The sequence below is a fragment of the Misgurnus anguillicaudatus genome, chromosome 7 (genome assembly GCF_027580225.2).
Source record: "Misgurnus anguillicaudatus chromosome 7, ASM2758022v2, whole genome shotgun sequence".
Taxonomy (NCBI): domain Eukaryota; kingdom Metazoa; phylum Chordata; class Actinopteri; order Cypriniformes; family Cobitidae; genus Misgurnus; species Misgurnus anguillicaudatus.
In genome coordinates this window covers 38,725,835-38,744,424 of record NC_073343.2, presented here as the reverse complement: position 1 = coordinate 38,744,424, position 18,590 = coordinate 38,725,835, and the positions used below count along the sequence as shown (strand labels likewise).

Sequence of the window (18,590 nt, the reverse complement as noted above, 5' to 3'; positions counted from 1 at the left end):
GAAGGCATTAAACTTTTGTGAAAATCATGAAAAATGCTGGCGCTATCTTTTTTCAATGCGTGCACTGTACAGCGCGTTGTGAATGTGTTAGCATTTTGCCTAGCCCCATTAATTTCTATGGTACCAAAAAAAGTTTTATTTTGTGGCACCATACTTACTGGTATAACTCCTCATGTAACAGTCTTTAAATAGGGAAAACACGAAAGTGTTTGGTGGCTTCCCTGTATGGTACCATAGGAATGAATGGGGCTAGGCTAAATGCTAACACATTCACGACGCGCTGTACAGTGCACACATTGAAAAAAGATAGATATGTATTAATTCGTCTAAGTTGAGGTAATAACATAGTTTAATATGGCAAAAGGGTAGACTATTCCTTTAACCGGGCGAGCTCTCGTGGAAAGGTGACGTCAATGCATACCCTCTATTCTTCCCATAGATATACACTCTAAAGCTCACAGATAAGTCATTTGTAAAAAAACACAATATTCCAAAGCAAATTCGTTTTTCATTTTATTTTCATGGTGACTTTAAAGAGAGAGACAGAGAGTCCCATGCACACACTCATCGAAACACAGTCATTGAGAGAGAGAAAGAGAGAGAGAGAGAGAGAGAATTTCAATAGAGTAAAACAAACTAACTAGTTTTCACAGGGAACTATTTTACATGAAATGACAGAAAGTTATTGTAGATTTAATAAAATGTGTATGGATATTGACAGAACATAGAAATTAGAGTAATATCTGTTTTTTCCCATATTCGTTAACTCATCAGGTTCAATGTCCAAATTAATCATCCAAACTATACTAAATCTTATGTTTCCCTGTCCTGTCACTTAAAGATGTACACTTAATTTGAATGTTGACTGTTGATGTGTGTGTGTTTGTAGATTATCAGGTTGTATGGTGACAGGTGAAGGTTGTTGTTATCTGGCTTCAGCTCTGATTTCAAACCCATCACATCTGAGAGAGTTGGACCTGAGCTACAATCACCCTGGACCTTCAGGAGTTCAGATGCTCACTGATATACTCAATGATACAAACTCTACACTCAACAAACTCAAGTATGTATACTGTATACGAATACTGTCATACTGTATGTGTTTTAAGCATCTTGGAGATGCGGTCACAGTTCTCAGTTTACTTTTTTGTAATGTAATCCCATACTAACCAGATGATGGTAAGATCAGCACAGAGCTGATAAGATAATAATACAAAGGTGTGCAATAATTGCAGTTATCTGAAATAATATGGTTATGTCAGATAACCACGATCAGATGATTATTTAATAATTGTGACAGCCCATAAAATAATATTTGTTATTGCAGCTTATGGGAAAAAAAGTTTTTCAAATTCATTTTAATATTTTAAAATAAACATTTACAGAATATTTTTTAGGTAATGTGTCTGGGACTTTTGCACAGTATGTTATTTATTTTTCTATCTGTTTTATAGTGTTGATCATGGAGGGGAATTCAGGATTACAAAAGGACCACAAAAATGTAGGTTTATGCACGCACACATACACACGTCTTTATCATTGTTTTTTTGCTGTGTTATAAATAGTGCTGGGAAGGAATTGATCGTGATTGGTCGCATGCAAAATAAAAGTGCATTTTTGCCTTATGTGTGTGTCTGTACTGTTTGTAATTATTATGTATATTTAAACACACACACATACATATACATTTCAGAACATTTTTATTTATATATCCATTTTTATTGTTAATATATAATATAGAATATATAAAAATATAAATAAATATATATAAACATGTAAATGTTTCTTAAATACATACATGAATGTGTGTGGATTTATATATACATAATGGTTGCACACAGCGCACACTCAAATGTTGGGCGGAGGTGCACTTTTGTTTTGTATGCGATTAGTCGCGATTAATCTTTTCCCAGCACTATGCTCTTTCCCCTAATATCTCTTCTTGTGTACAGATGTCTGTGATCTCACATTGGACTCAAACACAGTAAACAATCATCTCATACTGTCTGAGGAGAACAGAAGGGTGACACATGTGAAAGAGCAGCAGTCATATCCTGATAATGAAGAGAGATTTGATTACTATCCTCAGGTTTTATGTAAAGAGAGTCTGACTGGCCGCTGTTACTGGGAGGTTAAATTCACTGAAAACGTTGATATATCAGTGTCATATAAAGGAATCAAGAGGAAGGGAATGGGGAAGGAGTGTTGGTTTGGATACAATGAAAAATCCTGGAAACTGCACTTTAATAATATCTACACATTTACTGCCAGTAACAACAACAAGATCTCTGTCATATCTGCCGTTTCACCTAATTCTAACAGAGTAGGAGTTTATCTGGACTGGTCAGCCGGTGTTTTGTCTTTCTACAGCATCTCTGATACACAAACACTCACACACATACACACATTCAACACAACATTCACTGAACCTCTCTATGCTGGATTTGGGGTTTATTCACTTAATCTGTTGTCTCTGTGTCCAACTGAACAACTCGCAGTGACAAACAACACAACTGACTGAACAATAAATGTAAATAAATAAAAAAAAGGCTAAAGCAGAATAAATATGCAAAATCACACAAGATTCACACAATATAAAACTATGTAATAACATCAGAAACTTCATTTTTTACTCTTTCTTAATTTAAATTATCTTTACAGTGTAAGGGATCTCAGGTTTCGGAAGGAGAACAAAACTGCAATCGTTCCCGGGTTTCGGACACAATAGGTCTGAGAGCGTTGCTAGAGTACTAATATATTGTATAGAAATATGGAGCGTTTAAGTGTTAACCTTAAATCAAAACTAAACAACAGATTTGTAAATGAAAAGGTTTAATTACAGCACTGACTTAAAGTTACAGTTGAAATGGTTACACTATAAATGCATGAAATGGTAAATAATACAAACAATTGACTGTTTCCAATGTATGTGAGATATTACCTGATAAGATAGAGAACAGAGAAAGAAAGTTTAGAAGAAAGAGATTCACACTTGAGAACTGAAATCTAGGCCTAATGGCCCGAACCCCAGAACTTATGTGAAGAAGGAAAGGAAAGGGGAAAAGGCCAATGCAAAGGCAAAAGCTAAAATGCAAAGGCTTGACCTTTATCCTCTATCTCTTGACCATGTGACTAAGCCTAACTTGATACATTCAAATTGACCAATCAGAAGATCACCTTTAACCCCCACTGTACTTGACCAAACCCAACATAATACATTCAAACTGACCAATCAGAAGACCATCTTTAACCCCCACTGTATTGGATACAATAGTCTTTGATCAGCACAGGGAGTTGTGAGAAGTTGTGACCAAGGAATAAGTTCCTTCAATTTTAATCTTACAACAGTGTCTCTGGAGGACCTGTTTTTGACTAAAATGTCTTAAGCACAAATGTAGCAAATGTGTCAGAGCACAATTAGATTTGTTGTTTTTGCAATGTTATAGATCATATATAATTGTTTTGCAGTCTCTTTAATAGAATACAACCAGAAAATGTGTATATAGTATTAAAAACGGTATAAAAATGTAAACTGATGTGTCAAGTTTTTATGGGAAACTCCCCTTCCACTTGAGCAATAGCAGGAAACTGCAGGATCTCTTAAACCTAAATAAAATTAAATCCTAATTTTAAAGAAATAGTCTTTTTATTCTGCTCTTTAAAAACGCTCAAGATGTGATTAGTGCCAAGAGAGGTCACACTAAACACAGGCGATTCCAAAAGAAGACATTTAGTCCTGAAAATTAATTTTTAATTTTTTGTACATATTTCCTGTTTGTATCTTAATAAAATAGATTGAAAAAAATATGCATGGACATTAAAACTTCTAAAACAACAAGTCTGGTGGTGGTGGCCTAAGACTTTTGCACAGTGCATAGTAATACACGTTAATACTTTTTAGTACTTTGTTTTGCGTTGGTTTTGTAATTACTTAATGGGATTTTGCTATGGATTTTAACTGAGTTAAAAGATACTGTAGATGCAACTCAGCAGAGATTTAGCTTTATGACCCAACTGAGCCCTGTCTATGGCAAGATTTCACTGCAATTAAAAATCATGGGGTTTTGTATAGTTTTTTGTCAATAACCTATAAATTGTAGAAAGTGAGTGAAATAATATGGTTGACCATTATAGTTAAGGTCCTTCATCGAAAAGTTGAGACAATTTTGTCATTTGAACAGCGAGGTTTGGTATTTTAAGATTTCACTGCATCATTATATAAATTATTATATTTACTGCAGTACCGCTTTATCACCACCAGAGGTCTCTGTTTCTTTACTAATAAAAGTGATTAAAAAACCGTGCGTGTATGTTTTAACACGTCTACTAAATTATAAGCATTACTGATGTCTGTTATAACATTCTATATAAAGTTATTATTTAATTTAATATACAGTCCTGAACTCTGTTTGATTTTCTGTATATTCTTTATAAATATTCGTTTTATCTTCCCAAACTTTACCGATGGTTTTGTTTAATGTTCATTTAATTTCCTGTTTCTCTGTTAATCACATTGCGGAATCTTTTTATATTTAATGTACTGTATGCTTTATTTACTGTCTATTGTAAAACGTTCATATATTCAAATAAAAAAAACATGCATAAACAGAGGTTGAATTTACTGTATAATCGGGAATGTTTGGGTGAGAAACTGTGTGGTTTATTTAAAAATCGTTTTACACAGGACAGTCAGAGACATTACACTGATAAATATATATATATATATATATATATATATATATATATATATATATATATATATATAAGTAATAAAAATGCAAAAATATGTTTAATAAAAAAATAAACAAAAAAATATATATTTGATAAAACCAAGTTCAATAATTTATCATAATTACAGATTAATCTGTGTAACAGTAGGCTACATTATTATTCAAAATGTTTTATATCTTTAGTATTGTTGTCTCTGTATTGAGTGTTGTTGTGTGACCTGCTTTACGTGCATTGGTTATAAAGGAGGCTGAAGAAAGAGAGCAGACGCAGTTTGAGCTCCGGCTGCGCAGCAGAGGCACGCGACGACATTCAGGTGAGAATCATCTCATTCACATTCATGAACACTGCATGTATGACACATATATGATATAAAAACACCATCACTAACTGTTAGTAGTTATTATAAACCAGGTTTAATTCTTTAGTCAGCTCGTTTGCATGATCAGGTTTGGAAAAAATCTGTTCGGTTTTAAACTTCTGCTTTCCTGATTCAGAATAATCTATCCAAGATATTATTGATGATTTATATTTATTCATTGAACAGACACCTTTTTAAAGTGACTTACAAATGCATGAAACATTTTGCCTTAAGAGCCAACAATAAGCATACTAAGTGCGAATAGTATTCGTGTATGCATGTGTATTGTGTGTATATCCCATGTCTATAATAATTAAAAATAAAATTATAATAAAAAGGCTTCTGTAAATAGAAATTATTCTGTATACTTGATGTATGATTGAATTCAATGTAATCTGTGAGCTGTCCATGGTCCTGAATGCAGTCAGCACACAATACTGTCTATTACTTTAAACAACTATCATGACAACTCATTACATCTCTAAAGTTTTGCTTAAATGTGACATAAAGTGATTCATTGTCATCTTCATTTGCAGGAAAGCTCCTCAGATGACCATGACTGGACAGGACTGCATCAAATATCTCTTGACAACCCAGTGGACATGATTTTAAGCATCTGACAGCACAGGCATGATTTATTTATTTCAGTCGTACTATTTCATACTCGTTCCATCTCAGCAGCTAAATCACACGAGAGGTCAGTGGTACCCAGAGCAGCATCCCGCTCAGTGGCGAGGATGGATGGAGATATCATCATCGGGGCTTTGTTCTCTGTCCATCATCAACCGGCAGCAGATAAGGTTGCGGAGAGAACGTGTGGAGAGATCAGGGAGCAGTACGGTATCCAAAGAGTGGAAGCGATGTTTTACACACTGGACAGAATAAACGCAGATCCAAACCTTTTACCCAACATCACACTGGGTTGTGAAATCAGAGACTCGTGTTGGCACTCTTCAGTTGCTTTGGAACAAAGTATTGAGTTTATAAGAGACTCGCTCATTTCTATCCAAGATGACAACGATGGACCAAAGTGGTGCGTTGAAGGAAATCCACACTGCAAAATCCCGGGAGTTAAATTAACACTGCTCAGTGTTTATATAGGTCCACTCTCCAGAGTGTTAAAAAAGTAACACCGGAGAGAGTTAAAAGCAGCAATCTGTGACTTTATTCTCTCTATCACCATCTCTGTTTGAAACCTAAAATTGCATTTTAGATCTTACTTGTAGAGTTATTTTCTTAACTTAGGTTTAGATGTTGGCTGTTTCATTTAAAGTCACCATTATTGTGATCAGTGGTTGTTTTAATTGGACTCTTGAGTCTTAGTCTTAGCTTTTCAGCTTTTTATTGGCTGTTATAATTGCATGTGTTAAAAACATGTTTTTTTGTGGCCAAAGAGGAGACACTAGTGCATTTCTATGATTATAATGGTTGTTAGGATATACTTTCAAATAACACTCTTAAAAAATAATTTATTTAGTGATTTCTTACTAGAAGTATTCATTTCTGTCAATAATATGATACTGTAGTATAAGATTCAGCCATCTCATAGCAGTTTTTCATTATGAACCATTTTTAAACACTGACACTTACAGATTAACTGCAATATAATGTAGACACTTAAACATCAAGAATCAGAGTATGACTCACAATGATGGTGACAATAAAATGAAAAGCTTCATGCTGCAATGCATGCTGGGTATTAACAAATTACAAATCTCATCCAGAACTCCCAGAATGCACTGCGGCATGAATAAATAATGAACTTTTTTACCATTTTCTTTGTCACCATTGTTGAGATTCATACTCCGATTCTTGATGTCTTTGTATCTAAATTGTTCAGCGGTTAATGTTTTTGTGCACACTTTCAAAATCCTTTAGAATGATAAACTGCTATTAGAGTTCTGGACCTTGAACTGTAGTAATTTATTATTAATAAAAAAAATGATGCTTCTGATGAGGTAGGAAAAACTATATTAATAAATCTGTTCATTAAATGATTATGTTTAACATTTCGTTTTAACCATCAATATTCAATCACACAATAACCTTTTCTTTTACATTGTGTTTTAAACACACTAAGATATAGCAGTCAGAAAAAACTAACAAGCTAATAGTCAAGAGTCAAGTCCAACTAAAACAACCACTGATCACAATAATGGTGACTTTAAATGAAACAGCCAACATCTAATCCTAAATTAAGAAAATAACTCTAAAAGTAAGATCTAAAATGCAATTTTAGGTTTCAAACAGAGATGGTGATAGAGAGGATAAAGTCACAGATTGCTGCTTTTAACTCTCTCCGGTGTTACTTTTTTAACACTCTGGAGATTGGACCTATATAAACACTGAGCAGTGTTAATTTAACTCCCGGGATTTTGCAGTGCATCCGCTCAACCGCCACCCACCAAAAAGCCAATTGCTGGTGTCATTGGACCTGGGTCCAGCTCAGTGGCCATTCAGGTTCAGAACCTGTTGCAGCTTTTTAATATCCCTCAGATCGCTTATTCAGCTACAAGCATTGATTTGAGTGATAAAACCCTTTATAAGTATTTCCTCAGGGTTGTACCATCTGACACACTTCAAGCCCGAGCTCTCTTGGACATTGTCAAACGATACAACTGGACGTACGTGTCAGCCGTTCACACTGAGGGTAAGTTTGACATCTCTGTGCAGAAGAAATTGAGCAATTCCATGCAAATATATGAAAAAATTAAAGTTTTTAACAACAGCTTTTAACCATACTGATATCTGTGTCAATATTTGGTGACTTAAATACCCATGTGAGGTCTATGTTTAAGTTTTTATAGTGCTGGGCAAAGATTTATCGCGATTAATCGCATACAAAATAAAAGTGATTTTTAGCATAATATTCTGTGTGTAATTATTATGTATATATAAATACACACACATTCATGTATGTATTTAAGAAACATTTACATGTGTATATATATTTTTTTATTTATATTTTAATATATTCTATATTGTATATAAATAAAAAAATATATAAATAAAATATTTCTGTATTATATTAAATGTATGTGAGTATGTTTAAATAAACATAATAATTACACACAGCACACACACACACACACACACACACACACACACACACACACACACACACACACTATTATGCAAAAATAAACTTTTATTTTGTATGCGATTAATCGCGATTAATCTTTTCCCAGCACTAGTTTAAAAAAATTCAAATGATTTTTTATATTTAGGTGAGTGCAGCTTTTACAGTTGTCAAATCCATAACAGAAAAATGCAACACAACGTTGTTTATTCCTCATAAATGCACACATGAAAATTAACTCTTTCACCACCATTGACAAATTATCTCGTCAATAAAAGGCAGAGTAGGCAGGTCTTGTTTAAAAATCTTTTGTTTAAACTGTCTTTATATACCAATACATAATTAAAATGTAGGAACTCTGAAAAATAGAGTATAATAGGCTTGACGAATGACGACGGTGAGTCGAAAGTTCAAATTTTTTTTATAACTTTTGATATTCACACTCCAAGGAATATTACAGCACTGATCCGATCGGACGAAAAACCTTTCCTGGTGCAAATTAAATCTGAGATATACGTTTGATTTGGCTTGATGCAAGGATTCCAGGGATATAAGACACTTGAGATTTGGACAAGATTTGTGGGAGTTATGAAAAGGTGGAATTCGGGTGATGGAAATCTGCTTAAATGAACTTCTTTTAAAATACCCAAAACTTCTATAGCATTAATTAACTTCTCAAATATATGAATCCGCAAAACGGGGAGCTTAATCTATGATTAACTTTTAATACATTTTAATGATGAATTCATGACGTTGTATCTTCAATACCTGACAAAATGAGAATATAATAATAGATAATGAATGTGATAAAACTTATAAACTTAAACATTTTTCCATCTTGTTTTGTTTTTATGCTTTTATGTTGGTCAGTTAAAGAAATAGTGCATAGGAAGTACTCATTAGAGAAGTAACACCAATGATGGTAACAACAACAATTATGGTAACACCAATGATGGTAACACCAATGACAAAAAAAACAAACATTTTAACAAAATGGCTGCCATTAGCCATGTGCTATTTCATCAGAGATGTAACAATCATATACTTATTCAATGAAATGTATTTCTATATAAAGATCTTAACACTCCCAGCTATAAAAAGAGTAACACTAATGACATCCAAAAAATCTTATCTCAAAATTCTTAGATATATCATGATATTTTAGACAAATAAGGTAAGACATCTCACAAACCTTTTGCCTTCCTCCACTGCACTTGTTCCATCAGCTCTGACTTCAAAGAGCTGATGCATTGTTCCAAAATACAAGTGCTTTGGGTAGGGTAACACAAATGACATAAATTTGGGGGACAAAACTTTATTTGATATTATTCAAAGTACTAGTGTATTTTTACCATTTCGGTGTTGTAGTAAATTCATACAAGGTTAAAGGTAAATGTAAATTAGATTTGTTTTATGAAAAACATGCACTGTTAAAAATACTTTGCTGCCTTGAAATTTTTTGTTGGATCGGCTCAGATTTGCAAGTCATGTCAACTTACCATTATTTATCTTGACTAGAGATGAGTTGTTATAACTACAGGTGAGTTGTTTTAACTTGTAAAATTGAGTTGACTTTTCTCAACTGTATTTTTTTAAGTTGTAACAACTCATCTCTGTTGACATGACTTGTAAATCTGAGTTGATTCAACAAAAAATTTTAAGGCAGCAAAGTATTTTTTACAGTGTGGTTTTACATAATAAGTACACAGTTCAACTTCCATGTATGATCAAAGGGAGCGGGCAATTTTCAGGACCAGACATTAAAAAAAAAGTTTTACAAAATTGAAAAAAAGAAAATTACATAAATAAACTCTCTCATCATGTTAAGGACAGTCTATATTTATTAAATATATATCATTATGGGATTATTGGGTCAAATAAATAAAAAAAAGCAAGGGACAAGCATTTCCACCTTTTTTTTTAGAATGACCCATTTGCCATCGTTATAGCGCCACCTATTATAGGCCAATCGGGTTACTCAACCTCTCCCTAGTCTCAGCCTCAGACGTCACGCCCACAAACTGTATAGAAGGTCTGGCTATGCGAGACTAACCTCTCCCCAAATTGGGTCCTACCATTTGGCCAAGTTTCAGTCTCTAGGCCTTACGGTTTGGTCTGCACGTTCCCTTTTACGGCAGAATAAAAATAATAAAAATCTGAGCAATTACAATAGGGTTGAACTTCTAAAAACACGCAGATATACATACATGGAGATTCTTAGGTAGGGGAGACCGGGGTTGGTTGTCACAATTTTTACTCATGCATGAATTGCTCATCTTCAAAAAATCTTTCAGCAGTAATTCCTACATGAAATTAAACTTTGGAGTCTTGGCTTTAAATGTGTATACTTTTTACTTTTCGAATTTATTGTAACAGGAAGTAATTTACCATCAAAGACACTCTGACACAATGTGACAACCAACCCCATCACGGGGTTGGTTGTCACAGGGTATGGGGTTGGTTGTCCCTATAGAGGTTCAATAGGATTTCAGTGATAAATTGGGATCTGAAAAGATAATGTGTAACTTTTTAGTTTTTTAAGCTAGAAACTGCAAATAAGTTTTAATATGAATCCACCCCTATGATAGTTGTTATTAATGCCCCTTATGTTTAAACAATGGGATTAAAGTGGGTGATCAGTTACTTGAATAGGCTTTATACCCAGCTGCACTATGAACTTCAGCCAGCTCCTTGTCCCCCGTCCGCCACCCCCGGACAAACTGATTAATCCAGGTGTGTCTGATTATTGTTGTTGTGACTACTGAGGTCAGGCACACCTGGACCAATCAGCCCGTCCAACAATGGCAGACAGGAAACAAGAAGCTAGCCGAAGCTTAGGAAGTAGTGCAGCTGGGCATAAAGCCCATTGTCTACTGTGTTGAGAAATAAAAAGAAATAATTTTTATTGTTAAAACCTCTTTATTTAATGCTTTATTTTATTTTAACAGCTAACAAAAACAAACAAACAAACAATCAGACAAACAGTCTTAAAAGGTCTACATGTCCAATATTCTTATGTGACAACCAACCCCGCAAGCTATGTGACAACCATCCCCAACTGACTTCTTGACAAACATGATAAGCTTGCTGCCACACGGCTTTAACTTGATCGCTAAAAGATGATTCAAAATAAAGCTACTACTTTTAGCTTTTTAATGAGTGTTTTGGTTTTGAATGACTAATATCCTACAAGATCTCAACACAAAAACCACACCAACATGAAAATTTACTCTGACCCATAAAAATTAAAAATTGTCTCCTAACCTCAATATTTTGTGTCTGCTCAGCAAAATTTCAAGTGCAAATGAGTAAGCTATTAAAGGCTAACAAATTGATATCAAAATTGTACCACAGTGCCATGTAGTGTGTCTGGAATAAGCAGTGTGACAACCAACCCATGAGACAACCAGCCCCGGTCTCCCCTACTTGCGCATGCGCTCTCGGCAGAAAAGCTTTATCGACTGGAGGGGAACAGACATTCCGATGGGTAGTGATGGGGAAATGAAGCTTCGAATGAAGCACCGATACTTCTCTTAGGGGCTGTTTACACTTGGTATTAAGATGTGTTTTCATCGATCGGATCACAAGTGGACGAGAGAGACACATGACGTTTACACCTGGTATTTAAATCCGTCTCTTTTGTCCACGTTCGACCGCTTCTGTGCTGAATACTATGAGGGGGTGGTCTGTGAGACGGTGGGCGAGTCTCTCTGCTGTCATTCAAACCCGAGCGGGAGTAATTATGAGTTTATATGGACACAAACTAATATAATGTCGGAGTGCACTGCTTGTTTAGCAAGTAAACATGCTGCACAGTGTTTTGTACATGAGTATGTAAGAGCTTTCTTTGAATTTTCAGCGCAATTGATGAAATAGGATCGCGCAACTTTCAGACGCTTTCAAAACGAAACTACGGAGATCAGCCGCTTAGTAGTTTTATCAATGAAAGGCTAAAAATAGCGCTGTTCACCGAATGTTCACGCCAGAAGTCACAAAAGACGTGAAACTTGTGTTTAATACATCAGATTAGATAAATAGGCGGAGAGAAGGCGGTCGCGTTTATCTGTTCGAACGCATTCAACCACATGTGCGTTCCGCAGCTCCAAAGCGATCCGATCGAAAGTGGTTTCGACCACCTCTGGATGTGGTTGAAAGTGGTCGAAAGTGGACGAGCTCAAAACGTTTTGAACACCGTTTACACCTGGCATTAACGTCGTCCACTTGCGATCCGATCGACGAAAACACATGTTAATGCCAAGTGTAAACAGCCTCTTACTGTTTCGAACCATGATTCGAAGCCTCAACGAGGGTGTCGAAAACAGCGCCATCTTTTGGTTAATAAAACATATAGCAGTTGCTTCTGGAAAAAGCTCCGTCAATGAAGCAACAAGCTGATGAAATTCAGCTGAATATTAATATTATGTGTACAAATAAAGCTTAGACAACATGTGTGTGAATGGTCAATATAATAAATGTATTTACTCATTAAAGGGTGGCAATAAATTCCAGTATGAGTTAATATTCATATGATTCAATACTGTATTGTACAGAATAATGTTCACATGCATATAATAACAGACGCGCACACAAGTATAAATCAATACAATATTATATATACAGTATTATGTGGGACCAAAATGTGAATAAGGCAAATAACTCATAAAAAACCTCTAGGGTTCGAACCTTCTGACACGCAAAGCGAAGCGCCGCGCACGTGACTAAGCAGAAAGTGAAGCTTCGTTTGTCATTGGTCACGTGATTTCAACGTTAACAACACAAGCTTCGAATCAAAGCTTCATCTGGCACGCCCACTTTTGCTCGACACAAGCTCCGAAGCCTCGCTTCAAATGTAACATCACTACCGATGGGAACAGGATCGGCTGCTTCACCGGTTTATTGATTTACGTGTAAACGCATGAACAAGTTTTTTATAATAAGCAAATTTTTGATAGTTATCCGCTTATTCTGTGCATGTAAACGTACTCATTGTTTTTCTGCTCCACCCTTATGAAAGTAAAACTTTTTTAGCAGACTCCATTTTGTGAAGTGCTGAAGGAGGTAGGTTTTGACAAACATTACTGTGATCAGTGTCATGCACTAAATAAAATTAATATGTGTAAAAAATTTCAATTCAAACGTTGTTCGATGTTGTTTTCAGGCATAACAGTTATCTAAAATAATTATTCTGTGGCAATATGTCTATTTATTTAAACGAGTTTTATAATTGGGTTATTTATGAAATTGATGAATCACATCATGGACAACGCGGCGCGATGATTTATGCATGTCAAGTTACATCCATAACGCACTTCACAAACGCACTCTCAAAGTTTAATTTCTTTGTTTTATATCATTGTGTTTGTTATTGGACTATTTTATTGGTTCTAGAAAGCTTTTATACCCACTTTTGTCACTAAAGCAACGAGCGTGTCGTTTATGTTTACATTTGGAGCACTGACATATGTGCCTTCATCATTCGGGTGTGGAGTGTGAAAGCTGAACTTTCTTTGCTAAAAGAAGCAGTGTGGCCAACTGGCGACTTTGTCTCCAGACTTAGCGACTTTTCAGACCCCCTTTAGCGACTTTTTTTTTTTAAACGACAAATCTAGCGACTTTTTCTGGCGTTGTTGGAGACTTTGAAAGAAAAGCACGCATCTTTCACTCTCATGGTTCCCACGCGTCATAGAAAACCTGTAATTCTTGGAAATTGAATGAGTAATTTTCCAGTGCTGAAAAACACGAAAATGAAAGATAACAGAAATTGTACTGGAAAATCTTAAAGGTTTAAAATCCTGGATTTTAAAAAGCGTTCTTATTTAAAGGGATAGTTAACACAAAATGTTGTCATCATTTACATTTAATAATTTGGCAGATGCTTTTATCTAAAGTGACCTACAATTAGTATGCACTGGGCAGCTATCACTGCAAAGCAAACAGGGGTAAAGTGCCTTGCTCAAGTCAGTCAGTCCAGTTTGAAGTGGATGTGAAAAAAAAGAAAACTGTGTCACCAGGGTTAGGCCTTTATTAGGAAAAAAGAAAGAAAGTCAGAAGAAAACAAATGTGTGCAAAATACCTAAAGTGCAGGGAACAAAGCACAAAAAATAGTTATAAAATCAGAAAACTCAGAGTGATCTATAAATAAAATAAAAATAAATAAATTATTAAAATAACGAAAGTATAAACAGAATTTCCAGCTTCGCGATTATTTATTAACCTGAAAACCCCTTCTCATATGTACATGTAGCCCTGTCATGGGATTTTTTGGATTTATTAATGCACTTTAAAAATATTTATTGAAAGCTACTTTTTCAAATTATTTGCGAAGTATTATCATAATGATAAAAGGCTGCACTAATATTATTGGGAGAAAGCTGTTATTTGTGAAATCAGATACCCTTATATAGCCAAAATTGAATTATCCTCAAGTTTCACAAATTATTTCACAATATCACAATTACACATGTTGCATTGTTCACTACATTTCAATGCAGCAGATACAAATAAATACTATTAAAAATGGACTCCCAAGAAGCAGCAGCTTATAAATAGGGGTCCATCCCACCACCAAACATCATCCCACCGACCAGAAAGTAATTAACAGTTTCTATACCTTGCATCATGATTTCCATTAATCCATGTACCAAAAGGAGAAGTTTAACCCTCAGCCACAGATCCCTCAGGTCTGTATCTCTCCAGTAGTTGTTGCTTTAATTTCTTTTTAAATGTAAAAAATGTTTCAGATTGTTTTAAATTAGTATCCAGTTCATTCCATAATTTAGGACCACTATAAAATACACTAAACCTAGCACTTGTTAAATGTGTGAGAAGGTGTATATAATGGAATGAGTTCACACAATCTAGTATTTAACCTGTTGACCACCTTGTACATTGTACGTGCATTATGATAAAAGTAACATCCAGGAAGCTTTAATAGACCATGTCCATGGAAGAAATCATTTGTATGAGCATTGTATGTGGACCATGAAATAGCTCTTATGGCTTTCTTTTGTAATATCATAAGTTTCTCAGTATGAATATGGTAGGTATTATTCCAAATAAAATTACAGTAACTCAAGTGAGGCTCAAACAGAGTCCTAAACAGTGACAAGAGCACATCTGATGGGACCATATGTCTCACTCTAAAGAACAAACCCACAAGTTTAGATAGTTTTTTTAACTAGCTCATTAATATGTTCCTTAAAGTTTATGAATTGATCAATTTGAATTCCAAGAAATGTTATTGCGTCAACTCTTTGTATTGCTCTACCAGCTATATTTAAATTAATGTCACAATCCCTAAACTTCATACTTGAACGAAAAACAATATAAAAGGTTTTACTAATGTTTAGCGATTATTTATTACATTTAAACCAGGTCTCTACTTCTGCTAATCTATCATTTAGGTATTTTTCCAAATAATTCATGTTTGTATGAGATACAAACAGATTTGTGTCGTCAGCAAAGAGTATTTTTTGAACATCACAGGAGCAAAATACAAAATCATTAATGTAAACAATAAACAAAAGAGGCCCCAAAATAGATCCCTGGGGAACCCCAAATACTATATTTTCTAATCCAGAATCTATACCATTTAAGTTTACATATTGCCATCTTCCATAAATATACTCCCTGAACCACTGGAGAGCCACACCCCTGACCCCGTTATGCGACAATTTATCAAGTGAAATTTGAAGGTCAATCATATCAAAAGCTTTTGAAAGATCAAGAAAAACCCCAATACCAGCTGCTTTTCTTTCAAAAGCATCATTAATTTTCTTTACCAGATCTAAAATAACCATACTTGTGCTGCAGTACTTCCTAAAGCCATATTGTGATGATTCTAATATATTATGTTTATTTAGGTAATCTACCAATAAACCACCCGAGTAAACCAATACCTTTGAAAATGTTGGTAGAATTGATATGGGTCTATAATTTTGAAAATCACTTTTGTCCCCAGATTTTTATACTGGTATTATCTTTGCCACCTTAGTTTGATTAGGAACTACACCACACTGTAGTGATACATTTATTATATGGGCAAAGGGCTCAGCTATTTTTGAGTTTTTTAGATAAATTCTTGCCTACAGAAGCAAAATATCTGTTTAATCTGTCAGATCCTCATTTTATAACACATCTGCGACGATTCAACTGTGAGATTGGAAGTCGAATTTAGGCTTCTCAAACCGTTGAATCTTGTTAAAATGTGTTGTTATGTTATTAATATTATAAGTATATTTATGTTGTAATATATTTCCAGAGTATTCGTCGATCCATTAAGACTCCCGAGAAAATCAAACTCCTGTATAGCCTAAGACATAAATTCTACACTGCAAAAAAATTATTTTCAAGAAAACATTTTCTTAGTATTTTTGTCTTGTTTTCAGTAATATAGAAAAATTCTTAAATAAAGATGCTTTTTCTTGATGAGCAAAACGACCCAAGAACATAAGTCTAGTTTTTAGACCAAAAATATCAAATGTAAGTAATTTTTTTAATTTTTACCCAATGGGCTAAGCAAAAAAATCTTAAAAATTTTTCTAAAACACTAAATTCAAGAAAAATTCAGCTTACCCCATTGGCAGATTTTTTTTGCTTATTAAAAAAAATTAATCAGAATAACATGTCGGGAAAAAATGGTTTATACATTGGGTCATCTCTGGCCTGTAAACATATATATTTTTTATTTTAGTCCAAGTTCATTAAGGCTGCTCTGTTAGATCTGCGTTATGAACATACGGCTACTAAAGCCTTCTGTATTCCTAATTTAAGATATTTGTAGCCTAATGTCGACTCCATGGTGATCATTCGCCATTTGAAAACCTTCCTTAGGGCACAATAGAAGTGCAGCTAGCTATTGTAATAACAATCCTTTCCAGACGCTTATTTACACATACAAAATATCAATTTCTCAGGTACGCCACCGCCGATATTATGCACAGCTCTGACATGTGGCTCTATACTATAGCATTTTGGCCAGATGGCAGGCGAGCGTATAGGTTAGCTCTCATGTCTAGTAGTGTTAGCTAATCAATCAGCAGAAAGTTTAGCTTTCACACCCCAAACACTTGTCCAGTTTCATCTGAAATGCATCCAAGACCACCTCCTGAAGTGGTTTGAGTGATCGGATTTAAATCCGTCTCGAAAACGTTTCGAAGGGCATGTGTTTTGGCACATAGATGAATAATTTTAAGAAGTTTTGTCTTTTGTAAGAATGTGTAACTTCTCTATTTAGGTTATGTTTGTAGACCACTGCATCTAAAATGAGTCTCATTGAGGAGAGTGAGAAGGAGTGTGAACCAAGCTGTGTGTCTATGAAGAGTCACATATCCATGAACCACCCTCCTAATCTCAGTGATGGATATGTGACCTCTGACCCTGTGTGAGTTGTCATTTCACTGCTAATATAAATTATTAATGATGAATCACTGCTGTAAAGAAACTGTTAAAGAGAATTGTTTTTCATAATGTAGCTTATCGTTTCAAAGCTTTACACAAAACACTGCAACGCTTACAATTTCAAGGCTGGTCCGCTGAAGTGTAGAGTGTTTCTGATTTGGTGTGTTTCTATAGCACTGCATCTAAAATGAGTCTCATTGAGGAGAGTGAGAAGGAGTGTGAACCAAGCTGTGTGTCTATGAAGAGTAACAGATCCATGGACATCCGGCCTAATCTCAGTGATGGAGACGTGACTTTTGACCCTGTGTGAGTATAAACACAATTGAACTATTATAGTGAAACGAATTACATTTAGAATTGTGAGTTTAAAGCTGATGAAAAGCAACAGTCTTTTGTGTTTACCAGCTGTAATAAATACTGCAGTGCATCCTTTTGCCCTTTTGCCACTTTCGTCATCAATGCATTTAGCTGCCCTTCTTGTCTGCCTGTAGCACTTTTGTTATTTCAATTTATTTCAGTGAACATCTGCAGAAAACTCTAGATTTTGTTAAAGTCATTAATTTTTCATATAATTGACAGCAGTGATGGGCAGTAACGCGTTAGAAGTAACGCGTTACTGTAATCTGATTACTTTTTTCAAGTAACGAGTAAAGTAAGGGATTACAATTGCAAAAACAATAATTAGATTACTGTTACTTCCCTGTAAGCAGGCTGCGTTACTGCGTTATTTAACCTTAATTTTGTTTCGTGAGACTCTCGTGTCGTGATGCGAGTCGAGTGACAATGACGTATGAGCGCCGTGCAGCGTATGCGCGCACATTTAGGCAACGGAAGTATGGCAAGAATCAGCAGTGAAGCAACACAGTACTATAGTGGAGTGGATAGAAGACGTTAGCAGATGGCCAAAAATAAAGTTGCCAGATACATATATACGTATATTAGTATATTATATTAGAGCAACCAAACACAACAACCACACATTTTGATGCTGGGAAACTTTTATTAAACTTTCTGAGTTGCTTA

At 34.8% G+C, this 18,590-nt stretch overlaps 1 protein-coding gene across 17 annotated transcripts in view; it reads left to right on the top strand.

Moving 5' to 3' along the window:
* The window catches only part of LOC141365402 (NACHT, LRR and PYD domains-containing protein 3-like), a 108,166-nt gene that overhangs the window by 31,116 nt on the left and 58,460 nt on the right, over positions 1-18,590 (top strand). For 5 of the 17 annotated variants that reach the window (XM_073869935.1, XM_073869934.1, XM_073869932.1 and 2 more), the window contains 3 exons: positions 890-1,063; positions 1,455-1,501; positions 1,953-2,659. The exons of 8 other annotated variants lie outside the window; for them this stretch is intronic. In XM_073869935.1, the coding sequence (XP_073726036.1) occupies positions 890-1,063; positions 1,455-1,501; positions 1,953-2,521 (790 nt within the window). In that variant the 3' untranslated portion in view covers positions 2,522-2,659. Of the gene's footprint in view, positions 1-889; positions 1,064-1,454; positions 1,502-1,952; positions 2,660-17,741; positions 17,874-18,590 lie in introns of those variants that run through there. 4 more of the 17 variants (XM_073869928.1, XM_073869931.1, XM_073869927.1 and 1 more) reach the window with 2 other exon arrangements.